At 39.3% G+C, this 24,259-nt stretch overlaps 3 protein-coding genes across 3 annotated transcripts in view; 1 reads left to right on the forward strand and 2 right to left on the reverse strand.

Annotated features, from left to right (window-relative positions):
* Positions 1–24,259, reverse strand: part of LOC126053635 (gastric triacylglycerol lipase) — a 67,209-nt gene that overhangs the window by 23,649 nt on the left and 19,301 nt on the right. The gene's annotated exons all lie outside the window — the stretch shown is intronic.
* On the reverse strand, positions 1,783–22,210 carry LOC110380302 (tripeptidyl-peptidase 2). The gene is made up of 26 exons (XM_064043733.1): positions 22,003–22,210; positions 20,465–20,646; positions 20,249–20,380; positions 19,515–19,701; positions 18,821–18,971; positions 18,208–18,371; positions 17,530–17,773; positions 16,949–17,079; positions 16,408–16,570; positions 15,929–15,999; positions 15,559–15,698; positions 15,075–15,252; positions 14,192–14,357; positions 13,555–13,721; positions 12,967–13,145; positions 12,335–12,552; positions 11,859–11,970; positions 11,404–11,526; positions 10,397–10,552; positions 9,399–9,487; positions 8,737–8,957; positions 8,164–8,275; positions 7,565–7,637; positions 7,380–7,465; positions 6,671–6,842; positions 1,783–3,461 (listed from the first exon to the last, which is right to left on the reverse strand). Exons 1-26 carry the CDS (start codon positions 22,208–22,210, stop codon positions 3,252–3,254), a joined length of 4,035 nt encoding a protein of 1,344 aa, XP_063899803.1. The 3' UTR covers positions 1,783–3,251.
* Positions 22,119–23,624, forward strand: LOC126053497 (uncharacterized). The gene is made up of 3 exons (XM_064043734.1): positions 22,119–22,262; positions 22,944–23,030; positions 23,529–23,624. The coding sequence occupies exons 1-3, from the start codon at positions 22,164–22,166 to the stop codon at positions 23,547–23,549; spliced, it is 207 nt and encodes a 68-aa protein (XP_063899804.1). The 5' UTR covers positions 22,119–22,163; the 3' UTR covers positions 23,550–23,624.

Here is a 24,259-nt window from a genome sequence, read left to right on the forward strand (position 1 = left end):
CCGGTCTAGATTACTCAACAGAAGTCGTGATAAAGTAGAAATTGGACATGTTGAGAGCTTTTTATGCTGTCGCCGTACCTCCAACTCTGTAAGTTTTCCGAGAGTTTCATATTTTGTCACGTTCTTACCGACACACTCTCTCCACTGACTCCACTCGCAGGCTCGTCCATCTAGGAACAACGGATAGGGAGTACTGAAAGCGTCTTTTCTTTAAACGAAGGAGACTGAGCGCACTACCGATCTATTTCCAGTCGTAGCCGCATGATTCACGTAAGTACCTACAGAGTATGATTCTGAAGCATTTTCGAAATATCCAGTCTTCAGAAGATTCCAGAGACATAGGTAGTACTTAATCACGACAGTCGCGAAAATACTGCGGTCTCCACTTCGAGTCAATCAGCAGCAAACCTTAGAAACTTAGGTCATCCGCAATTGTCAGAGATTCATCTGATCTTTTCCCATTGATGACATGAATCTTAAGAAATGAAATAACAAAAAAACATAAATGTTGAAACCCCTAGGCCTATCGCTACCGCTAACGATATCGCTATAACGCTACTACTTACGCTTACTTTATTTTTCTTTTTGACAAACCTTACAAAGTGCAAAAACATTTTATCTTCCCACCATGACCATACAAACCCACAATCGTCCCACGATATTTCGGCGCTGACAGTTTACCTCGGTCACAGCATCAGCATAAAGATCACATCTCATATACAATGTATAAGATACATGATATTTCGCGTTGGATGTCGGGTCGAAGGCACGTTCCCCCAGTAACACGGTCCGAGCGATGCATGCACGAACATTTTATTCCCACCTACGAACCATTTTTCGTAAGAATTTCGTGCTAGAATGTGCATATGAGAAATTATTATGATTATGCTTGGATATTCGCTTGGAAATCTTTTAGTGAATGGATTTTGTACGGGTTCGTAGGATGTGGTCCGCTTTTGATGCAAATATTATTCGTGTAAGTTCGATTTTGTTAAATGGGCAAAGAGAACCGACGTTGAACAGACTTTATTAGTCAGTTTTCTTTTACGATTGATTTTAGGTATTTGATAATTTATTCTTAACTAGCTTCTGCCAGCGGTTTCACTCCGGCGGGAAACTCTGCACGAACCCGGATAAAAAGTAGCGATAAATTCCTCGATAAATGGGCTATCTGACACCGAGAATTGTTCAATTCGGACCAGTAGTTCCTGAGATTAGAGAATTGAAACAAACTCTTCAGCTTTATAATATTAGTATAGATTTGTAATCACGAACTTGCGACAGTTTACCACGCAATTTTTTATTTATTTATACGTAGCTATGTGAAGGGACTTCGTGCTTTTATAAGTAAAAAGCTCATTTTCACCAAAATGATATGAACACCATAAAGAGGAGAGCAAATATGACCTTTCTTTGGCACCCCGTGAACCGAGAATGACTAATGGAAGGTGACAGGAAAACTGCAGTTGACTGAAGAACCATTAATCATTGCCACCCTACCACTATATCACGGACTTTGTTCGGTGAGCCGAAAATATTCCGAGCGCCAAAATAATGGATGCACTACCTATTGTATTTATAGAGCTCACGCAAAATTAATTTGATGAACAAGGTCCTAAATTAATTTGAGAATAGTAGCCACATCACTACTATGTTCTGTACTACACAAGGGAATTTAATCGATAATCTTTTATCTTCACTATTCTCGAAGTTTCGACTTTGTGAAGGATTCCTTTTCATGGGGATAATATCCTACCATGTGATAAATAAAATACATACACATAAATGTCTCGTATATATTAAAAATTAAACATAAATATTTTTGACATTTGTTTTAATGACGTGTCCATGTAAAAGCATTGAACTATTTGAGCACACAACATAAGAGCACCCTGTCATTACAATTTGTATTAAAACTATAAAAATGGCTTATTTTACACAACGACCGACTATTGAAAGCATTCATTTTTAGCCTAAAGAATCGTCTATTAATTTCAGTTATTCTAAGTTCGTACAAAAAGATATAAAAACCACTATAGCACAGAAAATTGAATTGTTTATACAAACTATTATATAATAATAAATGTTGACGGAATACACGACATTTAAATGCATGCAACATTAAATAAATTGAGATTATCTGTGAAATAAGTGACTACTTATTATCTATAGAATATCTTAGTTTAACTTAAATATAGCACAAATTCAGTTCGGCAGTTAATACTTATGAAGATCATCTAAGTACAATCAATAGAGGATTCTTTAGTGTTGTACAAACTTTGTCCACCTATAGCATGCAAGCTCACCCAGCACTGGGCACCGTGCCCACGGTCCAAGCTTAGTTCACTAAAACAATAATCTCCTAACATTATTTATATTTAATTCATTCTAAACAATCCGGCAGTTCGCACCTCAGAAATTATCGAAAATAATAGAATTGAAATGGAAGAATTTTAATTAATTGATTTATAGTTTAGTTCATTGAATTCTCAACATAATTGCATAGGATTTAATACTTGTAGTAGTTTATTGCAATTAAAATAACTATAAGTCATTTTAAAGTTATTTCGTCATTTTGTTGTCGTAACGTCAAATTAATCTCGTCACATGTAATACTTACCTATACTTATTCTAATTGCAGTTTATTGATTGAAGTGATACATAGATTTCATGAAGGGAGAAGAGGTAAAAGTGAGGTACCCAACAACATTTCCACGTAGGAAAAATTAGCTATCTAGAATTTATTCATTTGGACTTGTATGGTATTTAAAACGATGTAACATCGTCGACAATTTGTCTAAAACCTATAAAAATATTTGCTAAAATTAGATTTTCGATCAAAACGGGCTATTATTAAAAATCTGTATTATTATTATTTCCTATTAAAATAATCTGCATTATAAAACAACAGTTACGTTTGAGTGTATTCCGTTCGCGAAGCCTGCACTTGTAAACTTCAAGCAAAACTCTTTTGTTTATAAATATTTTATTTTCAATGCGTACTGTTCGGTATCAAGTCGAAGTACAATTTATCTCGACTTTCATTTCTTAAATAAAACACTACACAAAGAGCTCAAAACATAAGCCGCGAATTAATTAGCTCTTGTCATTATTGCCTACACATAATTATTTGCGTTATAGTTCCATCAAGGAATACAATTTCATAAAATCTTTAACGCAGCACAACTACGAATCAGTACACATTGAAACGTATTTCCTTCAACTTGAAGTGTAGAACAATCTAGAATGATCTAGAACGGTCTATAACTAGAGGGGTACTTGGTCGGTAACGATAGTTGCGAGTACTTAGCGAAGAAGTTCCAGCCTAGTTGTCCATACGCCTCTATGAGTCGTTCCTCTACCTCCTTGGAAGGTCTTTCTTCTTGTATCTTCTGCAGTAACTTGATGGCGCGGCCCCATTGCTTGAAGGTGAAGCAATGCCAGACACCGTAGTGTAAAGCCTGCAGAAAAAATATTATGTACAAGCTTTATTTAGGTATTTTTTCGGTAAAGACATTTTTCCAAAGTATTGGTTAAGGGCGATTCTCTGTAAGCTCGTTCAGCTCCATACAATTTCTGTCCTGGCAATTTTTTTTTAAATTTGACAAAAAACCTAGTCCTATGCCAAAGAAAATTAACTATTCATTTAGTTAGACAAGGAGGCCCACTGAATTTGTATCTATTTTCCGAGTTATTAGCGATTTTCCAAAAAATCATGACAGGGGACTGTTTGAGGCATCAGGGGACTGTTTTGAATGTGAACAGAAACCCACATTTTATGACTTTTCTATGATCAAAAGCCATATATTTTGGGGTTTTATTACCGCAAGCATGACACGACATAGATCTAGATACCTCGCAACATAGATCTTCCAGCAACTCCTGGTGATTGTTGTAAGTTAATATGTTAGCAGTATGAAGAGCGCTGAGCTTCATCTCTATGTGGCTGTGAACTATACAAAGACGTGTTTCGCCATTTTGAGCGTTTGGTTTGATAACCCATTTCTTTCAACTGCTTACCAATGACGTCGCCGGCGAAAAAGTCGTGGTGGACCTCGTGGGTAAAGAACCAACTTGTCAATTATGAGGGCGCGGCTTCGATTCCAGGTCAGGCAAGTACCAATGCTGTATGTACTTTCACCAGAGACTGTGTTTCGGATGGCACGTTAGCCTGTAGGTCTCGGCTGTTATTGAACATCCTTGGCAGTCGTTACGGGTAGTCAGACGCCACTAAGTCTAACACCAGTCGAACTAAGGGGTACAGGGTTAGGGCACGCCACCATAGTGGGGACCTCTTTGAGGAGTGGCTCGGTAGGAGTCACGGCGCCCTCATTTACCGCATGACGCAGGTCCTCACCGGACACGGTTGTTTTGGGAAGTATCGAATCGGTCGTGAGGTGGCGCCCGGGTGTCACCACTGTGCGGACAGTTTCGAGGACACGGTGGACCTCACAGTCCAGGAGTGCCCTGCATGGGAAGGACACCGCCGGATCCTCGTCGAGGGCGTCCGGCCCTGGTTCATGCCATGGTCCGGGGCGAGAGGAATGGGATGCCGTCGCCTCCTTCTGCGAAGCAGTCATGCTCGAGAAGTAGGCGGCGGAACGACAGAGAGTTCGCATCTCTCATCCCGGCTGGACCAGGTAGTCACCACGGGCGCCGGGTTGCGCGAGACGACTCCCGGCCACCGAAGGCGTGGGTTTGTGGGCGATGAGTTCAGATGGTTCATCGTTCCTGCGTCTTTTTAGACAACAGACCCGTGTTGCTGGCGTGCGTAGTTCCACGCGCTCCTCAAGTTGATGTCAGCAACCCTAGCGAGGCTCAGCAGGGCATAGGGCCGCTGTTGCTGCGGGACTGTAGAGTAAAGAGTTACCACGGCCCTGGTACATTAAAGGCCTACGACGGAACACGACGGATTTTTAGTCGGTAAAAGTCTGACACTCCCTCACCGCTTCTGACCCGCAGCGGGAGTGGTCATTTGATGATTTTTAGCGTCGTTAAAAAAAGTCGGTTGCACGGGTAACTGAGTTGTGGAGGTCAGATAGGGCAGTCGCTCCTGCCGCTCTGCTTCTCTCTTTTTTTGTAGTAATTCCTCTCGGGATAGCTTCTTCTTTTTAGGAGCCATATCACGTGCGTTCGATCAGCCTGTGTAATATAATTCAAGTTCATAAAGGAAAAAATAATGCGATGCAATGATAGTTTGATTCTTAAATTAATAAAAGAGACTAGCGAATACATTTACACAAACAATTCATGAAAACTATTAAACCAATACGCAGAATACACAGTCCCCTGTTTTGTTAAACAGTCCACTGTTGCGTTTTTTGGCAAAGGACTGTTGCCAGAGGACTGTGTATTTCAATTAGATTTCACAATATTTATGAAACCGATGTCTTATAGTTTTTTAAGAACCTACCGATCAATTAAGGCACAAATAATGTAACAATTAACTATAAATAGAGATAATTTAAGTAATTAAATTACATACAATTATTTACCAGAGGCCTGTGTGTGGTAGCGGCCCAAACGCTTGTTCACCTCACAAATGACGCTCTAACACTAAACAGAATGGCGTATCGTTACCGCATTTGATAAGTTTGCCAAATTCACAACAATTGCATTTCGTTGCACTAATAAAATGATTGTAAAATATTATAGTTTTTTTTTTAATATTGATTTAAATTTTTGGCAGGGGACTGTATTAAAATTCTCAGGACAAAGTTTACAGGAGTTTATTAAAATGAATAAAGTTGTAATGAGTGCTTGTTTTACGAAAATAATATAATTTCATTATTTTTGTTTGTGATATTAACTGCCAAGTGAATGTAGTTTCATCATGTTTTTCGGAAATCGCATTTCTAGGTGTGAATGCAGTGAAAGGGACAGCCAGGGGACTGTATTTTTCGAGCTTCTAAAACGTATAGAAAAAAAATTAAAGTAATTATGGTTATAAAAACAAAGGGCCCGTGAAGCTTCAGGGTTAAAGTTTCATAAAATGTGATTTCTTAAATAAGAATTAAACTATTTATTGAAAAAATCGGTCCGGACAGCCGATTACGAGTTTACAGAGAATCGCCCTTAATCTAAAATATGGTATCTCACTCTGGCATTGGCCCGGAAGAAAAACTAAACACCATGTTTAATATGAGTTTAAGAATGAAATACTTGAAAACTAAAATAATAAAAATAACGGTATCTGAGGCAGATGACGGGGAGTAGCGACCCCGCGGGTATACCAAGTGTTTCAGGGAGAGTATACAATCTCCGACCTCCGACTGGTCGGAATTAGTATAGTTTTCTCCCGGTTTTAGTTCGCTTTTATTGTGTAGTGTACTGTAATTATCACCGATATCTGTCGTCTCGTTATCGCATAGACGCGGAGAGTGCACACTGTACTCTATGGCCAGTTGGCGGGAAACCGGGAGAGTGTGTGGCACGGGAGTAAGACGTTATGTGGGCAAGCGAGCCGATATCCTAATCATCGGATGATAATTACAGAGACACAGGTAGGGCGAACATTACACATTGGTTATTCAGAGTGGAGTAGGGTTGGTAGTCTTCAGAGGGTGGGTGTTTGTAGTAATTGGCGAGGAGATCTGAGTTTTGAGTCTAGTGAGGGGATTTTTACTCATTACTATAATATATACATATATAGTATAATGGTAATGTATACCTTGGAGTCGGTGAGGTCGGTGAACTTGAGCAGGTCGGTGAGGTTGTTGTGCAGCGCGTCGCTGATCTTGTCCCGCGCGGCGCCGGCGTGTGCCAGTGCTCGCAGGCGGCACAGCGCCGCGCCGCGCCGGCACAGCGCCTCCACCACCCAGCCGCGCTGCTTCTCCTGCTCCCTGGGGGAATACGAGTATGTCAATATAGCTTTTGACTTAACATTTGAGTAATCGAAGTTACTTATAGTTATCGGCACGAATCTTGAGCTCTGACATTCATCTTAGAAGTAATTTATTGGGTCCCTTTTGTAGTATGAAATGAGGCGCGGGAGCGGGCTAAAGCGGTGATTGGTTCGCAGTGCATCGCGTCATAGCCGTCACTCGGGATTAGTTCTTTACTTAATAATCACTTCTGAGCAGATGTAGGTCAGAGCTCAAGATTCGTGCCGGTAACTATACGTGAAAGTGAATAACAGCGTGCGGAAGAGCGTGTGAGGACGCACTGCCTCGCGCGTCGCGTACAACGTGGACGCTACTCGTTGTCGCTGCAGCAAGCGAACGAGCGAGGAACTACCTACTACGATGACCAATCAAATGCCTACATTCAAAGACATATTACGAACTAAAAAATGAACATTCAGACTGAAATAAATTCAAACAACTTTATGTTCCTGATACAATATATTTTACAATCATAATAAGCTAATAATTACTTACTGTTTAATCTTAGTAGCGTCAGTCCTCGTATCATTTTTCATTCCTAAGTACGCAAGCAACTTATCTTGATCTATGGCTTTGATAACCTGCAAAATAACAAAATATTAATAAACATTCAAAAAACTTAAGTTCCCAGATTTGTATGAAAACTAAATTATTTTAATAATTTTTAATATAAGTTTTACCTTTTCAGATATAGTAATAAGTTGTTCACACCACGCCGTCGTCACGTCGGGATCTTCGTTCGCATGAGGTAGTCTGAAAAACATAAAACGGAACATATTAATTGTCAAATACCACACAACTATTTATTTCTAAATAGAGTTCCATTTACTTGTTACTTAATACAAAGAAAGATAAACTATTTTGGTTCAATGTATATGATCCTTGTCATAAAATGAGTAGATATTGAACTCAGGTAAAGAATCTTGATAGAATTTTTTACACAAATACATATTAAACAAATAAACTATTGCTTCAAATAATGATTCCAGTGATTGAGATACTGTAATTATTGTATTTATTTAGATTTTTAGTCGTTTTTTGTTTTTCAACTGAGTTTTTACACAAAAAGTCCGATCAAGATTGTTTATCTCGAGTTCAGTGCCTACTCAAGTCATTCTCTCCCGAGCCTTATCCAACTTTGTTAGGGTCGTCTTCCCGTGTAATTGGATGCGGCTGAGTACCAGTGTTTTTTTTTTTTTGTACCAGGGCCTAATCAAATGGAGTAATATTGAAATGATAGTTTATATGGTATGTCGTATGTTAGATATGTAATACTAACTTCTTAGCATCAGTGGGCGAGTCGAGCGCGTGCAGGTAGGCGACGTGGGCGCCGAGGTAGCCGGGGAACTTCTCCACCAGCTCCTCGTACACCTGCTCCAGCTTGTCGCCCTCTGGAAGAATAAATAAATGCTTATATTGAGATCCTCTTGACACAAACACACTGACAAGAAACATCCAATCAGAACTTATAATCTAACTAAACCAATGTAATAAAGAGAAAAATTTTTTTTGCTTATGCTTATTGTTTACCCCAACTTAAGGCTCCAAAATTACTGATCCGATTTGTAATTTTTCATTATTTTTGGAATCCTAGACAATAGGTATACTCTAGTAATATAGGTAGGTTATATTTTTTTCAAGTATAGGAAGGATTTAATGCGCGAGAAACCGCGGGAAACAGCTAGTTGTAATACAGCATATAAAAAAAATCGTATGCTACTCCATCCATTAGTAATTCAAGAACAGCTCAACTAATTTGGCGGAACTAGTTTGGTGTTTTTTTATTCCCACTAAGGTACGGGAAATGATTCCCTCAAGACGCGGATAGTTGTTTAAACGTCATAATACATACCTAGCTTAGCCAGCCAGTTAGTAGTGAAGTCCTTGACGGCGTCCATGTAGTCGTCATGCGGCTTGGCCTTGTCCTTGTCCCGCGGCGGCTGGCTGCGCTTGGCGGGCTCGCACGGCACGTAGCTGACGCCGTACGTGTCCACCTTGCGGCCCAGCTCGTCCTTCGCGAACGTCACCGAGCCGGACAGGGTCTGCCCTATGCTCAGGTTGGAGCGACTTATCCTTGGAAAGAGAGATGCAGTTGAACATTATGAACATTTACATTAACAATCAATTATTTAAACTTGGCTGCTTTTGAAAAGTCAAATTCAAAAAAGACTCAAATACCTCTAATGCGACCACCACCCACTTCCTGCGTTTTTGCTAAGATTTATCTTGAGTTCTAATGTGCCACATAGAACTACTGCCGAATGACCTTCTCTGCCCGGTTTCCCAGCCACACAATATCCCTCTCTTTTGGCTTCTGTCTACTCGTAACTACTTCTCAGAATAAGAACATTCAAATGTCAGCCAGAACTCATTATCGTGCCTTCCGAAACACAGAATTCTTCATTACAAGATGGTTGCTTATCCACGAACTAAGCGTGCCAAGCTTTACTTGAACCTATGATCGATCGATACGCACTTTTCATGATGAGTGTAGCAAATAAAATATTTACTCACTTATCTGCAGGCACTGGTGTGAAGTATACAGGTAATATGTGCCCACTTGGCAGAGGGCCTGATGTGAACTTCTTTCCGCCTGTGATCGCCTGAAAGAATAATAAAATACAACAATTACAATTAACATCCATATAGGTGGGCTCGTAGGCTAATGAACTGGCGACAGTCCCTGGCGCTGCGTCATGCGGCGCGTGCAGCGGCGCTATCAAAGGTTTTCAACTAACAAAAGTCATTCATAACACCCCCGAGTTTCGAAAACAAAACACTAAAAAGCCAAAAAAAATAATTTTAGGTGCATCAGCCTAGAAGTCGGTTAAATTTTTTTGAAAAAAAGTTTTTTATTTACAGCTTTTCAGTGATACAAATAGCTGTCACTATCCGTATAAATGGAAAGTTCTCATCAATAGAAAATAATTTAAGCCCAAATACGAGGTATTTTACATATTCAGTTGTTGAGTTCCCTCGACCTTCTCTGGTCTTCATCATCACGTCAGCTTCAAACCTTCACTGTTGAATAATGCTCTGAGGCATACACCTGAGTGCCAAGTTTTTACCCTTTGTATGCCTACAACTTTCGAAGGTTGCCCTCGATTTCTCAGGGTTTCCATCATCAGATCCTGACCTGACGACTATGGGACCAACTGGCAGCTATTCCGAGTCGAACATAAAAAGAATCACGTAAATCGGTCTATAAACCTCGGCGTAATCGATGTACATACATAGAAAAAAAAAAAAACATACCGGCCGAATTGAGAACCTCCTCCTTTTTGGGAAGTCGGTTAAAAAAAGGGTTTTATGACACGAGTGAAACAGCTAGTCTCATAATGTAAATACAGTGATATAACTGACCAGTGAGGGTGAACAGTAGACGTCCAGCGTGATGGGTTGCTGCAGGCGCTGCTGTATGATGGCGGGCAAGTCCTGCAGCTTCTCCAGCAGAGACTTGTTCTCGTGACGAATGTTCAGTCTCATAATATAAATATAGTGATATAACTGACCAGTGAGGGTGAACAGTAGACGTCCAGCGTGATGGGTTGCTGCAGCCGCTGCTGTATGATGGCGGGCAAGTCCTGCAGCTTCTCCAGCAGAGACTTGTTCTCGTGACGAATGTTCAGTCTCAGGGTGTAGTCGCCTTTCTCTAGTTTTATTGTGTACTGGAAATAGAAAAGAACATATTGAATTGCATTAGGAAATATAAGAAAGAAAATTATGCGCAAGCAAAACAGTATAGTCCACTTTTGCAGCTCATTACTACAAATAAGCCCTAGTTATTTTGTATAAAAATTTGGCCCATAAAGTGTATAATAAAGTCGTGGTGGCCTAGTGGGCAAAGAACCAACCTCTCGAGTATGAGGGCGCGGGTTCGATTCCAGGTCAGGCAAGTACCAATGCAACTTTTGTAAGTTTGTATGTACTTTCTAAGTAAATCTTAGACGCCAATGACTGTGTTTCGGATGGCACGTTAAACTGTAGGTCCCGGCTGTCATTGAACATCCTTGGCAGTCGTTACGGGTAGTCAGAAGCCAGTAAGTCTGACACCAGTCTAATCAAGGGGTATCGGGTTGCCCGGGTAACTGGGTTGAGGAGGTCAGATAGGCAGTCGCTTCTTGTAAAGCACTGGTACTCAGCTGAATCCGGTTAGACTGGAAGCCGACCCCAACATAGATTGGGAAAAAGGCTCGGAGGATGGATGGAAAGTGTATAATAAATAGGTTCTCGCTGATACTAAGATGTATTCCCAAAAGACAAGGTAAAATAACATGAATTTAAATGCACAACGCAACAAAGGATGATAGATATTCTTCGCATAGAAATAAATCTTTCATTACAGGTTTTTTTCTTGGTTTGTAGCTTTTAAATTTCATCAAGATTTTTTTTAATGTTATTTATGCAATTATCGCTTAGTAATGATTAATGCTCAATCCTTCTCCATGTGAGAGGAGGCCTGTGCCCAGCAGTGGGACGATAAAAAGGCTGTAACAGTATGCAATTATCGAGTTCTTACTTTGCTAGGGTAAGCATCTCCGGTCATCATGAGCTGCTTGTTGCTGTTGTACAGCATCCACATCTGCGACTCGAACTCCGACTCGTACAGCATGTCGCTTAGCAACGAGATTATTGGCGATACCTGGGAATTTCATTACATTCTATAAGTATTTTGTAACAGAATAATCCTCTTAGATCTGTTTTCAAAATGAAATTAATAAAAATATCGCAAAGGTCGCATTTGCTCCAGCTTAACATGGTTTGCAATCAACACTTTCTTGTTAAAATGGCTGAGTCTGAATTTTGGTATTGAGACGTTTATCATTATAATAGTTTGCATTCGAACTTAAGAAATGAAATCATTTATTTTGCAATTTGGACATTACATAACTTGCACACGTCAAGTATTTCAAGAATTCCCTAACTGACTTTAGGAGAACTAGTCCCCAATAAAAGTAAAAAGAAATTGTTTACCTCTGTAGCCTTAGCGATATGGAAGTTGTATGTGTTAATTAGTTGGTAGATCTGTCGACTGGGCGGGATGACGTCACGCGCCGTCAGTGGCGTCAGCTTCGATTCTGTTGGCCTGGAACATGTACAATCTCATTAAATACAATATTATTAAGATAATTAAAAAAATTCTTTCAGAATAAGATAAACTACATGTATTGAGGAAGGTGTATTTATCAGAGTGTGTGGAGTAGTAAAGTTCCGTAGTAAAATTGCTATGGCAAGTGGGTGAAATCACTGAAACTAGTTATTTGTGTCCCAGTACATATAAACAGTGGAAGCATACTTTTATTACTTTAAGTTCTAGTTTCAGAAATATTTTTGAAACACTGCAACGGGAAATCGGATTTTGGTCCAACACAACCTCCTTTCATTTAGAACTGCTTTTCTCACCTTACTCTTCACATAATAATCACATCTCAACTGATAGAACTCCATACCTGAGCACAGGCTCCTGGTACTTCAGCGTAGCAGTGGGCAGCACGTCCTGCTGCCTCAAGGCCCGCAGCCGCACCGCCCTCACGCCGTCCGCGGCGCCCATCACCAGCCGCGACCCGAAGTCCGGCTTGAGTCCGTGGAACTCTACGGAGTAGTCCACTACCACGTCGCCTATGTTCGCCCAGTACTTCGCTATTACTACTTCTAGTGTTACTCCGCCCTGGAACCAGAAAATATGTTTCATTTATACTAAGTATTGACTTGGATGTAAATAAATCATTTGTTGCTAAATCGAGTTTCTCAAATACTTTATCAATATTTTACACCTATGAATCATCTTACGAATATCTAATGAAAATTTACCACAGGCATAAACGCCGGTAGATTACCAACTCTAATTGGAAAATATCCAGTTAGTGGATTTGTCTAAAACGAATAAATGTATAATACAGAAAAAGCAGCCAATTAAACCACCAGCTGACTGTCAGCCTGACTACAAAAGTTTATTCCTTTTTCTACCTTCAGTTCAGCAAAAAGAATTGACAACGATACTATAAAATATATCGTTTATAACCTAAGCAAACAAACTCTGCTATTTTGCTCTTTATAACCATTTCAAAATCATCCAACTTACCACAATCTGGAAGGGTAGTATAGTGGGAGTTTCCGCCGTGACGTTGATCATCTTCTGCATCTCGTGGCACCTGCAGCTCCTCTTGGGCAACAACTGCATGGTGTGTATGAGGAACCGGCCAGTCTTCTCCTTGCTCTCTGTTGAGATCTTCAGCACTGCCCATGTGGCTTCCTGAGGGGCTGTGGAGGATGTATTATATAGTAGAGATTAAGGAAAGGTAAACAAGCAAGGTAAGCAAGCAGACAGCTCGCTGTGCACGCCGTCTTATTGTCATATTGCAATGCCAGCAATACTAAGAGCAAATGTGTGAATAACATTATTTTGTATCCACGTGGGTTTGTGACTGCGGGATTGTAAAGTCGATATTATCGAAAAAGTATCGACTTCTATTTCCATTCACTTTATTTTAGTCGTTCCCATCAAAAGGTTTTTTTTTTTTGCTTAAAGTTAGGCAGTCATATCTTACCATTAAACCCTTTATCTTTTCTGCAGAACGTTCGCGTTTTATAACGACGAACGGTTCAGACCTTTCAGAATACCTTCAAATACCACAACAGTGGGTGAAAAATCAACAAAACAACTACTCACGTATAACAAAATGCCTAACGATAGTAGCAGGCCTGAAGAGCACGTTCTTCTCGTGCAAGCATGGCGGGGCTGGTGCAGCCACCCGCAGCGGCTGCGGCTGCAGCACCGTCACCGGCACGCGGAACACCGGGCCCTTCTCGATGCACGACACGTCGTACGCCTTTATACTGGGGATTATATACAATCGTGAATGGGAAACGCGTAACAAAATGAAAAATATTAACTTCAAATAAACTCTTATGAACTTTGTCAAAAAATAATCATTCACTGAAAATAAAGCTAAAGCTATTTGAGATAGTATACAATATATTTGAGATAGATACTTAATTGGAATCTGAATTCCTTCCTAATTTTATAAGTACATAAACATATAAAGTACATACTAAAATATATAGTTAGACTTATAGATTTCGAAAATAAAACGTTACAAACATACTTATGGCTTCAAAAGAATATTCTGTCATGTATCAAAATGCACCTAAACAAAGCACTCACAATAACACAGGAATCAGGATGTTCAAGTTTTCATATTTCTCTGATAACAATTTTAACCAACGTAATTTTTTTACAAGCATCAACACCCAAAGCCATCTAAACAAACCATTACACACTCAAGTTAAAACACTCAAGTACAAACCTAGTAAAATGCGGTCCCGGCGGCAAGCCAGTAGTATCAACTCTGACAGTGATAGGTCTGGAGGCGTTCATCATGTCGAGATGCTTGGCGGCCGACAGCCACGCGTCGTCACACGACAGCGCCAGGCGGACACCGAACGCTATCTGCTTCGGGATCAGGGTCTTGTCTGAAATGTTAATTGTATGTAAAGGGCGATTGCAACACTGGAGACGATAAGGTAACTTTTTGGAGGGTTAAAAAAGTGACTTATTGAAGCTATGACCCCTGAATAAGAGCGCAATAGGCGCGAAATGAGGTAAGAGTTTTGACAAATGTGCTAATCAGAAATCGCTCTTACCCTACCCCTACTCTACATATATGTATTCTTTAAATTCGTGTCAAGCCAAAAACTGCTATTCGTTCGTTGTTTCAGCGGAAAGACGTACACTGGACAAAGGCCTCGCCCAAAAAATGCTACTGTAAAAATCCAAATATTGTCTACATAAAATAATTCTTAGACATACCAGCACATAAACATCCATTTACTATATCCTTGAGCAAAGGTACTTTCGTCCCTACGAATTGAAAATACTTGTGTCACTTGGCTTTATAAATTAGCAACTAATATTAATTGAATATGGAAAGCGAAAATATACGTCAAACTACCCTAACCTACACACATAGAAAAGTGGACTTTATCTACACGGCAACACGGTATATAAAATACTGAATTTAAAAATAGAATATAGCTTGAACTACCACTACACCCCGACACTAAATTCACCCTTATTAACATAAGACTCAAATTCCAACCTTATCCCCATCTACATAAGGCTCAAAATGCAATCTTATCCCCATCCTCAAACTCAAATTCCAACCTTATGTACAGAGCAATAAGACTCACTCTCCATATCGTGATGGTCGTGCAAGAACTGCGGCTCCACAGTAACGCCGATGTCTTTGGGAGCGTCGTCATGCTGCGGCCGCAGCAGGATGCCTTTGGCGTTGGAGGCTCCGCATTGTATGGAGAATGTCACGTCACGTTCTGGCTGGTCGTGGTAATTGCAGAGGATGTCGAAGGCCTGGGAAAGATGGGTTTAAGGTTAAGATTTAGAACAATCGTGAAGTAACTCGAACTCAACAGAAAATTTAAGAAAAATGGAAATCAAATGTTTTGGGAAATCTACCATCATTTATACTCAAAAAGTTTGAACTAGACTCTTGTGTTATTAACAGTTTGACAGCGCCTAGTGTCTATTCAGTTTGCTAAGCGAAACAATGAACTGATGAAATGTATCGATCAATTTGAATATGGTTTATAACATCTGCAATTTTATAAGCTCCCCTTTTTACGCTAGCTAAATTTCCCAAAAGAAAGTTATATTTACCTTCTCAACATTGAGCAGTCCACAACCCTGTGCCCAAGGTTCCACGTGCGATAGGTAAGTAGCTGAGTTCTCTAGAGCTCGCTTGATGGAGTATGGCGAGTATGGTATGTCTTGTGCCTTCAGTCCTGACATTAACATTGCTGAGGGGAAATAATAATCGTTATAAGCATAAGTATTGGAACAGCTTAAACTATTATTGAAACTTATTTGTCTACTCTTTGCACTCAGTTAAACACCCAAAGACTTAAGTAAGTTACATACAAATAAGTTTTGAGTTATATATAAAAGGGTTTGTCTAAGCAACAAATAAAGTAAATTAAGTATAGCATAAGTAAATAAATGTTTGTAGGGTTTTGAGAAAATAACGAACCTACTGCACCGGCGACGTGTGGAGCCGCCATTGAGGTACCGTTCATAAGTTGTGATTGTCTTAGTGTAAATCTGGAAAAAAATACAAAAAATAAAATAAAAAATTACTTAGCAGCGGTCACATGATTTCTTAGTTTTTCTGCCCCTGTAAAATTGGGGTTTACAGAAGTACATTTCGCGTAAAACTCGATGTCGTTGCGAAATTAAATTCTTAGCATAAATGTGTATGTTATGTTGGCTTTGTCTTATAGAAACGTATTCCGCCTATTCAGAATTTTATGGAAACGTATTATTGTGGACAGTAAATAGACTGAAGCCGGGCGTGAGTATTTGTGGGAGTGTATGTTATTCAAAATGGATTGCTAGCCCGTATCCAGAGGCGACCCGTGCCCACTTCTGGTAGTGCAGTTTGTGTCGCGTAAAAAGTATGTCAATATTTGGGGCATTCCCTATACTGTGGGTTATAAAAGTAGGTATTACCTAGCGACCGCCGCCACAGCACCACCAGGAGCACACACGGACAGTCCGGCGGCGCCGTCAGCCGTGGGTCCGCGCGAGCTCCAGCTGAAGGCGCCGCCGCACATCTTGGCGCGCATGGAGTACGCCGCCGACATCATCTCCGGGGACACGTAGGCTCCCACACCTGAAATGTATACTATGTCAGAAAATCTGCACAACTTCCAAATATTATTTATTTTTTATTCCGAACAACTCGTGCATTGATGAGCACGTAAATGTCAGCCCTGCGCCTGATCTCTCTACTGTGATGTCGGATTACCATCCTATGAGCTATCCTATCGCTATGAGAATGAAGGAATAATGATTGCACTTGTGTCTGTGCAAATGCTTGTACACTATAATATGTCCTGTGTGTCTATGTGTGTGGCTGATTTCCTTATATTATGAGAACAGCCGCCATGACCGATAATAGGCTAGGAGGACATGACCGTCAGCACTCTGAACAATTTCATAATTTTTCAAAAATATATTTTGTTACACCATATATAATAACGTGTCGTACCTATAAGTATGGGCTGCACGATGTCCGGCGGGGCTCCGACGGTGCAGAGCGCGGGCCCGTGGTTGCCTCCCGACACCACCCACGACACCTTGTAGCGGTTCACTACCTCGCAGATTATCTCGCCCACTCGTCTGCGAACAATATGCACTAGATCAACAGCTGCTCCCAATATTTTATTTGTTATTTGCTTACTAGAGATAGCATTGCGACGTTACTTGTAATCTCTGGTAAGCACGGAAGCGACTGTAATGGCTGATTTACATTGAGTCAGTAACTGACGTCAGTCCACTGACAAGTCAGTGCTGACCCGGCACTGCCATCGTGTAAATTGATTTGAAGTCAGTACAGTACTACTGACGAAACACTGACACTACACTGACTTCGTGTAAATAGCACGCGTCAGTTTTCGGCGCCTATACTGACGTCAGTTACTGACTCAATGTAAATCAGCCTTAAGTGGCAATACTGAAATAATATGTCTGAGGCATGCTTAGAGACGAGGTTCGCTTACTGGAAAATATTGAAGTCACTAATATAAGGAAATATTTTCCACATTGGCTTAAAAACATTTGCAAACTCACCCAGCATTAGACCAATGCGCGTGTTCTCCGTAGCTCATATTGATGGCATCGATCTTCATAGTTTTACTGAGCTCCATGATCTTGATGCAAGCCCTGACCAGGGCTGTGCCAGTCTCCATGGATCCTAGGCGACTGTCCCCAATGGTTAGGGAGACTATTTTAGCGCCGGGGGCCACACCGTTTAGTTCGGGAGCCTCGGGGTAGTAGCCAGCTGCGATTGCCGCTACGTGTGTGCCGTGTGTTGCTGAAAAGGAAGGTATCTGGTTGTAAAAATGTGAATTAATGGCAATGTATGTTGTTTAACTAATAGTGATATGAAACTGAATAGACTTTAACTCTTCCACTGCTGTCTGAATGTAGGCTCTACCTCCAAGGAATGCCAAATATTTTTAACCCTTAACTTTTACAAATCGTTATAAGACATATGAGAGGCAAAACATCGCTCGCGCGCTTGTCAGCTTCACTAAACTCTCTTGGGAAAATATTAAAAACATAAAGCTTTATTAATTTATAAGGAACTCTGTACTGAATTTGCACAACAACAGTTTCCCTTTTCATGAACAAGCTACAAAATAAAACAATAATCGTACCAACTCTTACTTTTAATGTAAGGTACCAGCATCTTACTAAATATTAACTATAGCAAATATCTGAAAATTTAATAGTATATCAACTCACAGCACATGCCGACAACCTCCAGGGTATTGCCATCATCATGCACGTTGATGCTGACAGTCATCTCGTCGAAGGGCGTGAGGTGCGTGTGCTCGTGCGTGCGGCTGTACTCGCCCAGCACCACGCCGCTCGACAGCTCGCCTGATTCCGTCGTGTCGATGCACGCTCTGATCACCACAGAATTAGGTACATTTATTTATTCCTGTTTTTTTTTCTTTTAAAGTTTAATATACAGTGCTGGAAAGGGAAGAACCGGCCGGTGTTGTCTAACATTTGTCTAAGTTAAATGTCATGCAAATAAGTGGATAGTATCTAAATCTACTGAATATTTTTTTTAGATTTTCCCTGATCTAGCTGCATCAACATAAAAAGATAAAAATAGTTACTGCCTTCACATAACTGTTTTCCTCATAAAATGATGTTCTTGATTCTTCAGTCAAGAACTTTTTTACGAATATGGAGGCAAATTAAATTAGTTGAATCCAATTTTTGCATTGTTTAATTAGTGTTCCTAGGTAGACAAAAATATTCAATAATAACATAATTAAATATGGTATCTGTTATATGATTGCAATCTACCAGTGTAAAGGTATTACAGGCTAGTATTGTTACATACCTCCACACAGTTCCATCATGGAAGAGCACGCAGTCATAGGTAGGGCCGACGTCATTGTACTTCTTCTCAGCAGTTTGCAATACTTCTACCCTGGCTTCCAGTTCCTCTTTCAGTATTTTATCCTCAGGGCTCAACACCGGGTTCTTTGCCACTAAAAATAATACATCATTTTATTATGTATTAAAATATTTTTGATTTAAATAATGGTATTAAAGTTATTTGTAAATTTATTTCATATTTACCTTCCTCATAGAACATGTATTTGATAAAAAAAAAGAAATTTCGTAACAAATACCTTATCAACTAGTATGAACAAGTCAAAAGTAAGTTTGCAATTTAATTTTAGGAAAATTGTCTTTTCCAACAACAAAAGAATTTAATAGTCATCATCCCAGAACGATTGGGAAAAGATCCAAAAAGCTTAGCTCACTTGAAAAAAGGCAACATTCTTTGTCTGAGAATTATATCTCTCATGACTCAGATGAATTCTTTTAGATTTTTCTCATAATATTACCCACATTTCAAAGGAAATACCCAGATCTAAATTGATCTATGAGTCTCCTGGACCAAACTATCCATATCAAAATTTCTAATAATTTAATCCCGCCATTTACTAAGTTAAACAAACTCAACAGACACATAGAAAATAAGTTTGCGGTTTGGTTTTAAACATGATTTGTGCAATGATACTGACCAACATCAGTTTCAAAGTCTTGTAAATTCTTGTTGGCCTCAGCGAAAGCAGGTTTATAGTTGACATCCCAGTCATGTGTCTTGCGGTGCTCTTGCATGCGCTCCTTCAACTTTACAGGATATAAACTGTATGGATATAAGACACCCACTCTCCATACTCCCGAAGGGTTCTTCCAAGAGTCAGGAATCTATGGAAATTAGTTTGACTTTGTATTTTTTGTTTTCTAATATAAGAAGCGTGCAAGAGGGTCCAAACACTGAATTGTTTTTATTGAGTAGTAAGCAACACAAAATTAGATTATTTATACATTTGCTAATCAGTATGCTTTAACAACTAATAGGACTTAATTTAGTATTATTTTCTGACTGATATGTTAAATATAGAACAAGAAATGCTTTGTTTATTTCAGGATTATAGATTACTCTCACAAACCATTAGTTTTGTTACTATCTGTGAGTGATAACACACATCAACAGAGAACAAAGAGATCTGAAATTCTTATCAGTCAGACAGCCTAAACTTACATGGAATAATTTAATGAAAAAAAAAAATATATCTTGACAATACAGTAGCATAGTATAGAATAGTTTCAATAAACCAATTTTGGATGGCCATTTATTGAGCTATATTGGAAATTCTTGCAATTATATGATTAGGTTCAAGTATATGATTTTTGTAATGTACACAATAAAAGTGGAACGAACGTCAACAAACTTATTCTCGTAACAAATTACCTTTAGTTTACGGCCCGTGAGGCCGGTAATGCACCCATCGGTGACTTTCTTAATGATAGTGCTGGTGTCCACATCACCGCAGCCACTGCAGTCGTACCTCTCGATAACCTTCTTCTCTCCTGTGCTGGTCACCTGCAACCTCAGCAATACTTATAACATCGGCAAAAATTGCAATAAAAGTGCAACTAAACAAATCGTGACATGACAGTTTTTTACCTCAAGACCAGTCGCTGCTGGGTCGACACCCGAATCCAAAATAGCAATAATGGTGCCCCTTCCATCATATTCTGGATGCTTGTTGATAAATGAGACGACGCCCGTCTCTTTTTTCGGCATTAATCCCCAAACGGGGAAATCACAGTCGATCGGTGCGTCTGCCATTTTTGATGACCCGATAACTAGTGTTGCCAAACCCAAGAAAAAATACCAAAAGCTATAAAACTAGTTAGGTAGTTTTTCTACCAATATTCTATTATTCGGTAATTTATTTTAGTTTAGTTGGGTAGACTTTTAAGATCCGTTTTAAAAGCAAGCTGCTGGTGCTGACGTGCCGCAGCTGCACTACTGGTTTGTATGTATTTACAAGCCGTACCTTTAGGTGCGCAACGTCATTCGTTTGACTTTGTTCTGTAATCTTTGCTGCTTTATTTTTGAAGTTACTTTCCCGAACAGCTAACAACAATACCTACAGTCATTTATCCAACAATTCTATTCCTGGACTGGGATTTACACTACAGAAGTGTGATACAACCCGGGAATAATTGTTTGGACAGGCAGATCGCACGCGCACGAATAATACTTTTCATATTATTATTTTATCACTAGTCTAAATAATTACTAGCAAATTGATTCTAAAAATACCCAAGCTACAGACGATGGTACTTCTAGGTAGATAGTCATCATGAATTTACAGTAGTAATTGAGTTTCTAGATTTTCTAGAAGTTTACCTCAAACTCTCAGACTACAACCTCATGCACTAATTTCTCCTTGCTGTATTGACTTATAGAAAAAGATAAATAACAAATGCTTCACTCACTGTCACAATTATTGGAAAGTGTGATTCATAAACGATAATGTGGTTTAATATTCTTCCTGCTTGGGCCGTTGTTGTTACAGGAGTATCAATTCCAGGATTCACGTTGTGGTGGGCTCATTATTTAATTATAGGAAACGTGAGTAAAAATGAGTTACCTTGTATAAAATTAAATAGCCAAACCGAATCATTTCATACTCTGTACTAGTCAACTGGCTTAGACTTTAAATATGAAGCTATTTTGGACCTCATCATCATCATCATCATCATCATCAGCCTATCGCAGTCCACTGCTGGACAGAGGCCTCTCCAAGTGCACGCCACTGAGATCGACTTTCGGCTACTCGCTTTGGACCTCATTAGCTTTCATTCTCATAAGGGGGTCGCTAGAAGGTAATAATATAAAATGGTCAAGTTCCTCTGTATGCCATTGGATAAAACCTAACAAGCTATCCTCCCATAGTGTGGCTGGTCTTGTGGTTTAACAAACGATAACTATTTTGAATTATATTGGGTAGGAGGATGTTGTACCTATATGCTTTTTTTACTCTTTTTTGCAAAAATTACGGAACTGATTTTTATGGGACTTTGAGTAGGGCTGATTTTTATTCGCATTTAGGAAGTGGTTCCTTTGAGTTGCGGGTGAAACCGCAGACTGTTAGACCCATAAAACACAAACATGATTTAAAATATATAAAAATGGCTGCAAAAAAAGCTTACCTAATGCTTCTTCATTATTTACAAACTTTTCCTTTACAATATTTTGGTCACATTGTCGTTGCTGGCAGTGGCAACTTTTCGTGTGAAAATCTGGTAACACACAGTTCACTGTCATTCGAATTCCGAACTTGTTACTGTGGAAATTCTGATATTTTGTTAAAATGTGGTACGAAATTCTGCCCAGTTTCTTCATTATTACGGCTGGCATAGGCCTGCCAGGCTGGGGCTTATATCACATTCACAATTTAATACTAGGCAATGTAAGTACACTTAAACTAACATGTTAGATAACAACCAGCACAGTACCCTTTCCATAGATCTACAAAATCAGCTCATGTGTATTTTTGGGACACAGATAATATATTGTTTCCTAAGACAAATTACTTTGTCAATTTAAATAAACTACAACAACAGGGGCCAATTTACATGTAGATATTGCTTCCAGAGAAACAAAGCATCAACAGTGTACAAATCTGGTGAATGATATCTAATACTATTCTCCCGAATTTGCCAATTTATTTCTAGTAGTAGCTGTATTCACGCATATAAGATGCTGTTGGTAATGATTGGTGAGCCTCTGCAATTTATACATAATAAAAGCAGTCTTCTAGAACCTGCCTGTAAAAAACCTCTGAATTATCTAATTAGGTGTAGAAGTTAGTAGACACTGTGTCTAAATCTGCGAACCATTTACCATTGTGTATCTTGTCCATCTAATACTAGCTTTTCCCCTCAGCTTCACCAATATTATAGAGAAGATCCTGTACAGAATATAGTCAATATCAAATTTCAAGTCAGGATAGTGTAGCTTTCCAACACAGAATTACAATGTGTGTGTCTACAACACAATACTTACCTAAGTTATTCTTTCCTTCCCAATTATCTTCAGATGGTAATGATTGTATCAACTAATAAAATATATATTCATATTTGTTTCATAGCACTTCAGACGCAACCTCAATGACAGGTGGGACCGCCAAATGTACCAGAGAGACCTGCGGCTAACTGGCAATCCCTACAAAGTAGCGGTAAGGCTATATTGTAACTGACTTTATTATTGACTGGGTAAATTAGTACAATGTCCTGTATACCCTCTTAGCCTGAATTGAGTCAATAATTAGTAGTAGGCATAATGTAGTGTAATAAAAATATATAATTACATGAGATATAATTTGCAGATATCCTGTCTATCTGTTGATATTGTTATAATCATCGGCAAGGATATTGAGCAGTGCGCAGCAGTGATTTATTGGTTTATTGCCATAAGTGTACAGTGCGCAAAGAGATCCCCACTCTTCCGCCGAGAGCTCATTATCCGTGCCGATAACTATACTAGAGATAGAATTTTGACATAAATCCCATTCAAGTAATGTTAAACACCTATCTCTAGTAAGCAAAACAACAGATAGGTAACATACTAGGAACGGCCGTTGTCAATAAGTGTACCTCATTAATGGAGGAAAATAAATATTTTTAAGTTATTACAGATTTACAGAGTAGAACATTAAATATTGTTATTGTTTCAGGGACTTGAAACAATTGATTGAAGAGATGGTGCATTAGAATAGACCTTTATTAAATTATGTGCTAGATTTTGTTGGAATAAACTGGTTATTAATGTATTGTTTGTTTTTTTTTTATCTAATATTTCATTAGGTGTTAATTAAATCATTCTTTACACTTCTCTGATCACAAAATTAGTTGGGAAAAGGCTAGACTAATAATTAATTTATAAACATAAATAATATGGGTCCCCAGCTTGGGTGACAAAACTACAATAGGTAAGGTATGTAGTAAAGTAATACTAATTTTATAAAGAGGAAAACTTTGGTTGTAATGGATAAACTCAAAAACTACTGGACCGATTTTAAATATTCTTTCACCATAAGGCTGCCTATCCACCGGAGCGGAGCTAGGCTGCGGAGTGGAGAAGCTGAGAAATATTAACCAATATGATTGCCCAAAATCTCCGCTCCTCAATCCTATTGGTTAATATTTCTGTTTCTCCACTCCGCAGCCTAGCTCCGCTCCGGTGGACAGGCAGCCTTACATAGCTATTACCTGCGAGTAACATAAGCTATATTTTATCCCGGTGCGGGCAGTAGGTAGTTCCCACGGGACGCGGGTGAAGCCGCGGGAAAACGGCTAGTCCAGCATAAAATAAGTATGAGAATGAAGTACAAAGCGATCCGTTTTGTTCTTTCGGAACCCTACCTATAATCAAAGTCAAAGTATCTTTATTGTGTACTATGTAAGT

This window comes from Helicoverpa armigera, chromosome 3 (assembly GCF_030705265.1).
Source record: "Helicoverpa armigera isolate CAAS_96S chromosome 3, ASM3070526v1, whole genome shotgun sequence".
Lineage (NCBI taxonomy): Eukaryota > Metazoa > Arthropoda > Insecta > Lepidoptera > Noctuidae > Helicoverpa > Helicoverpa armigera.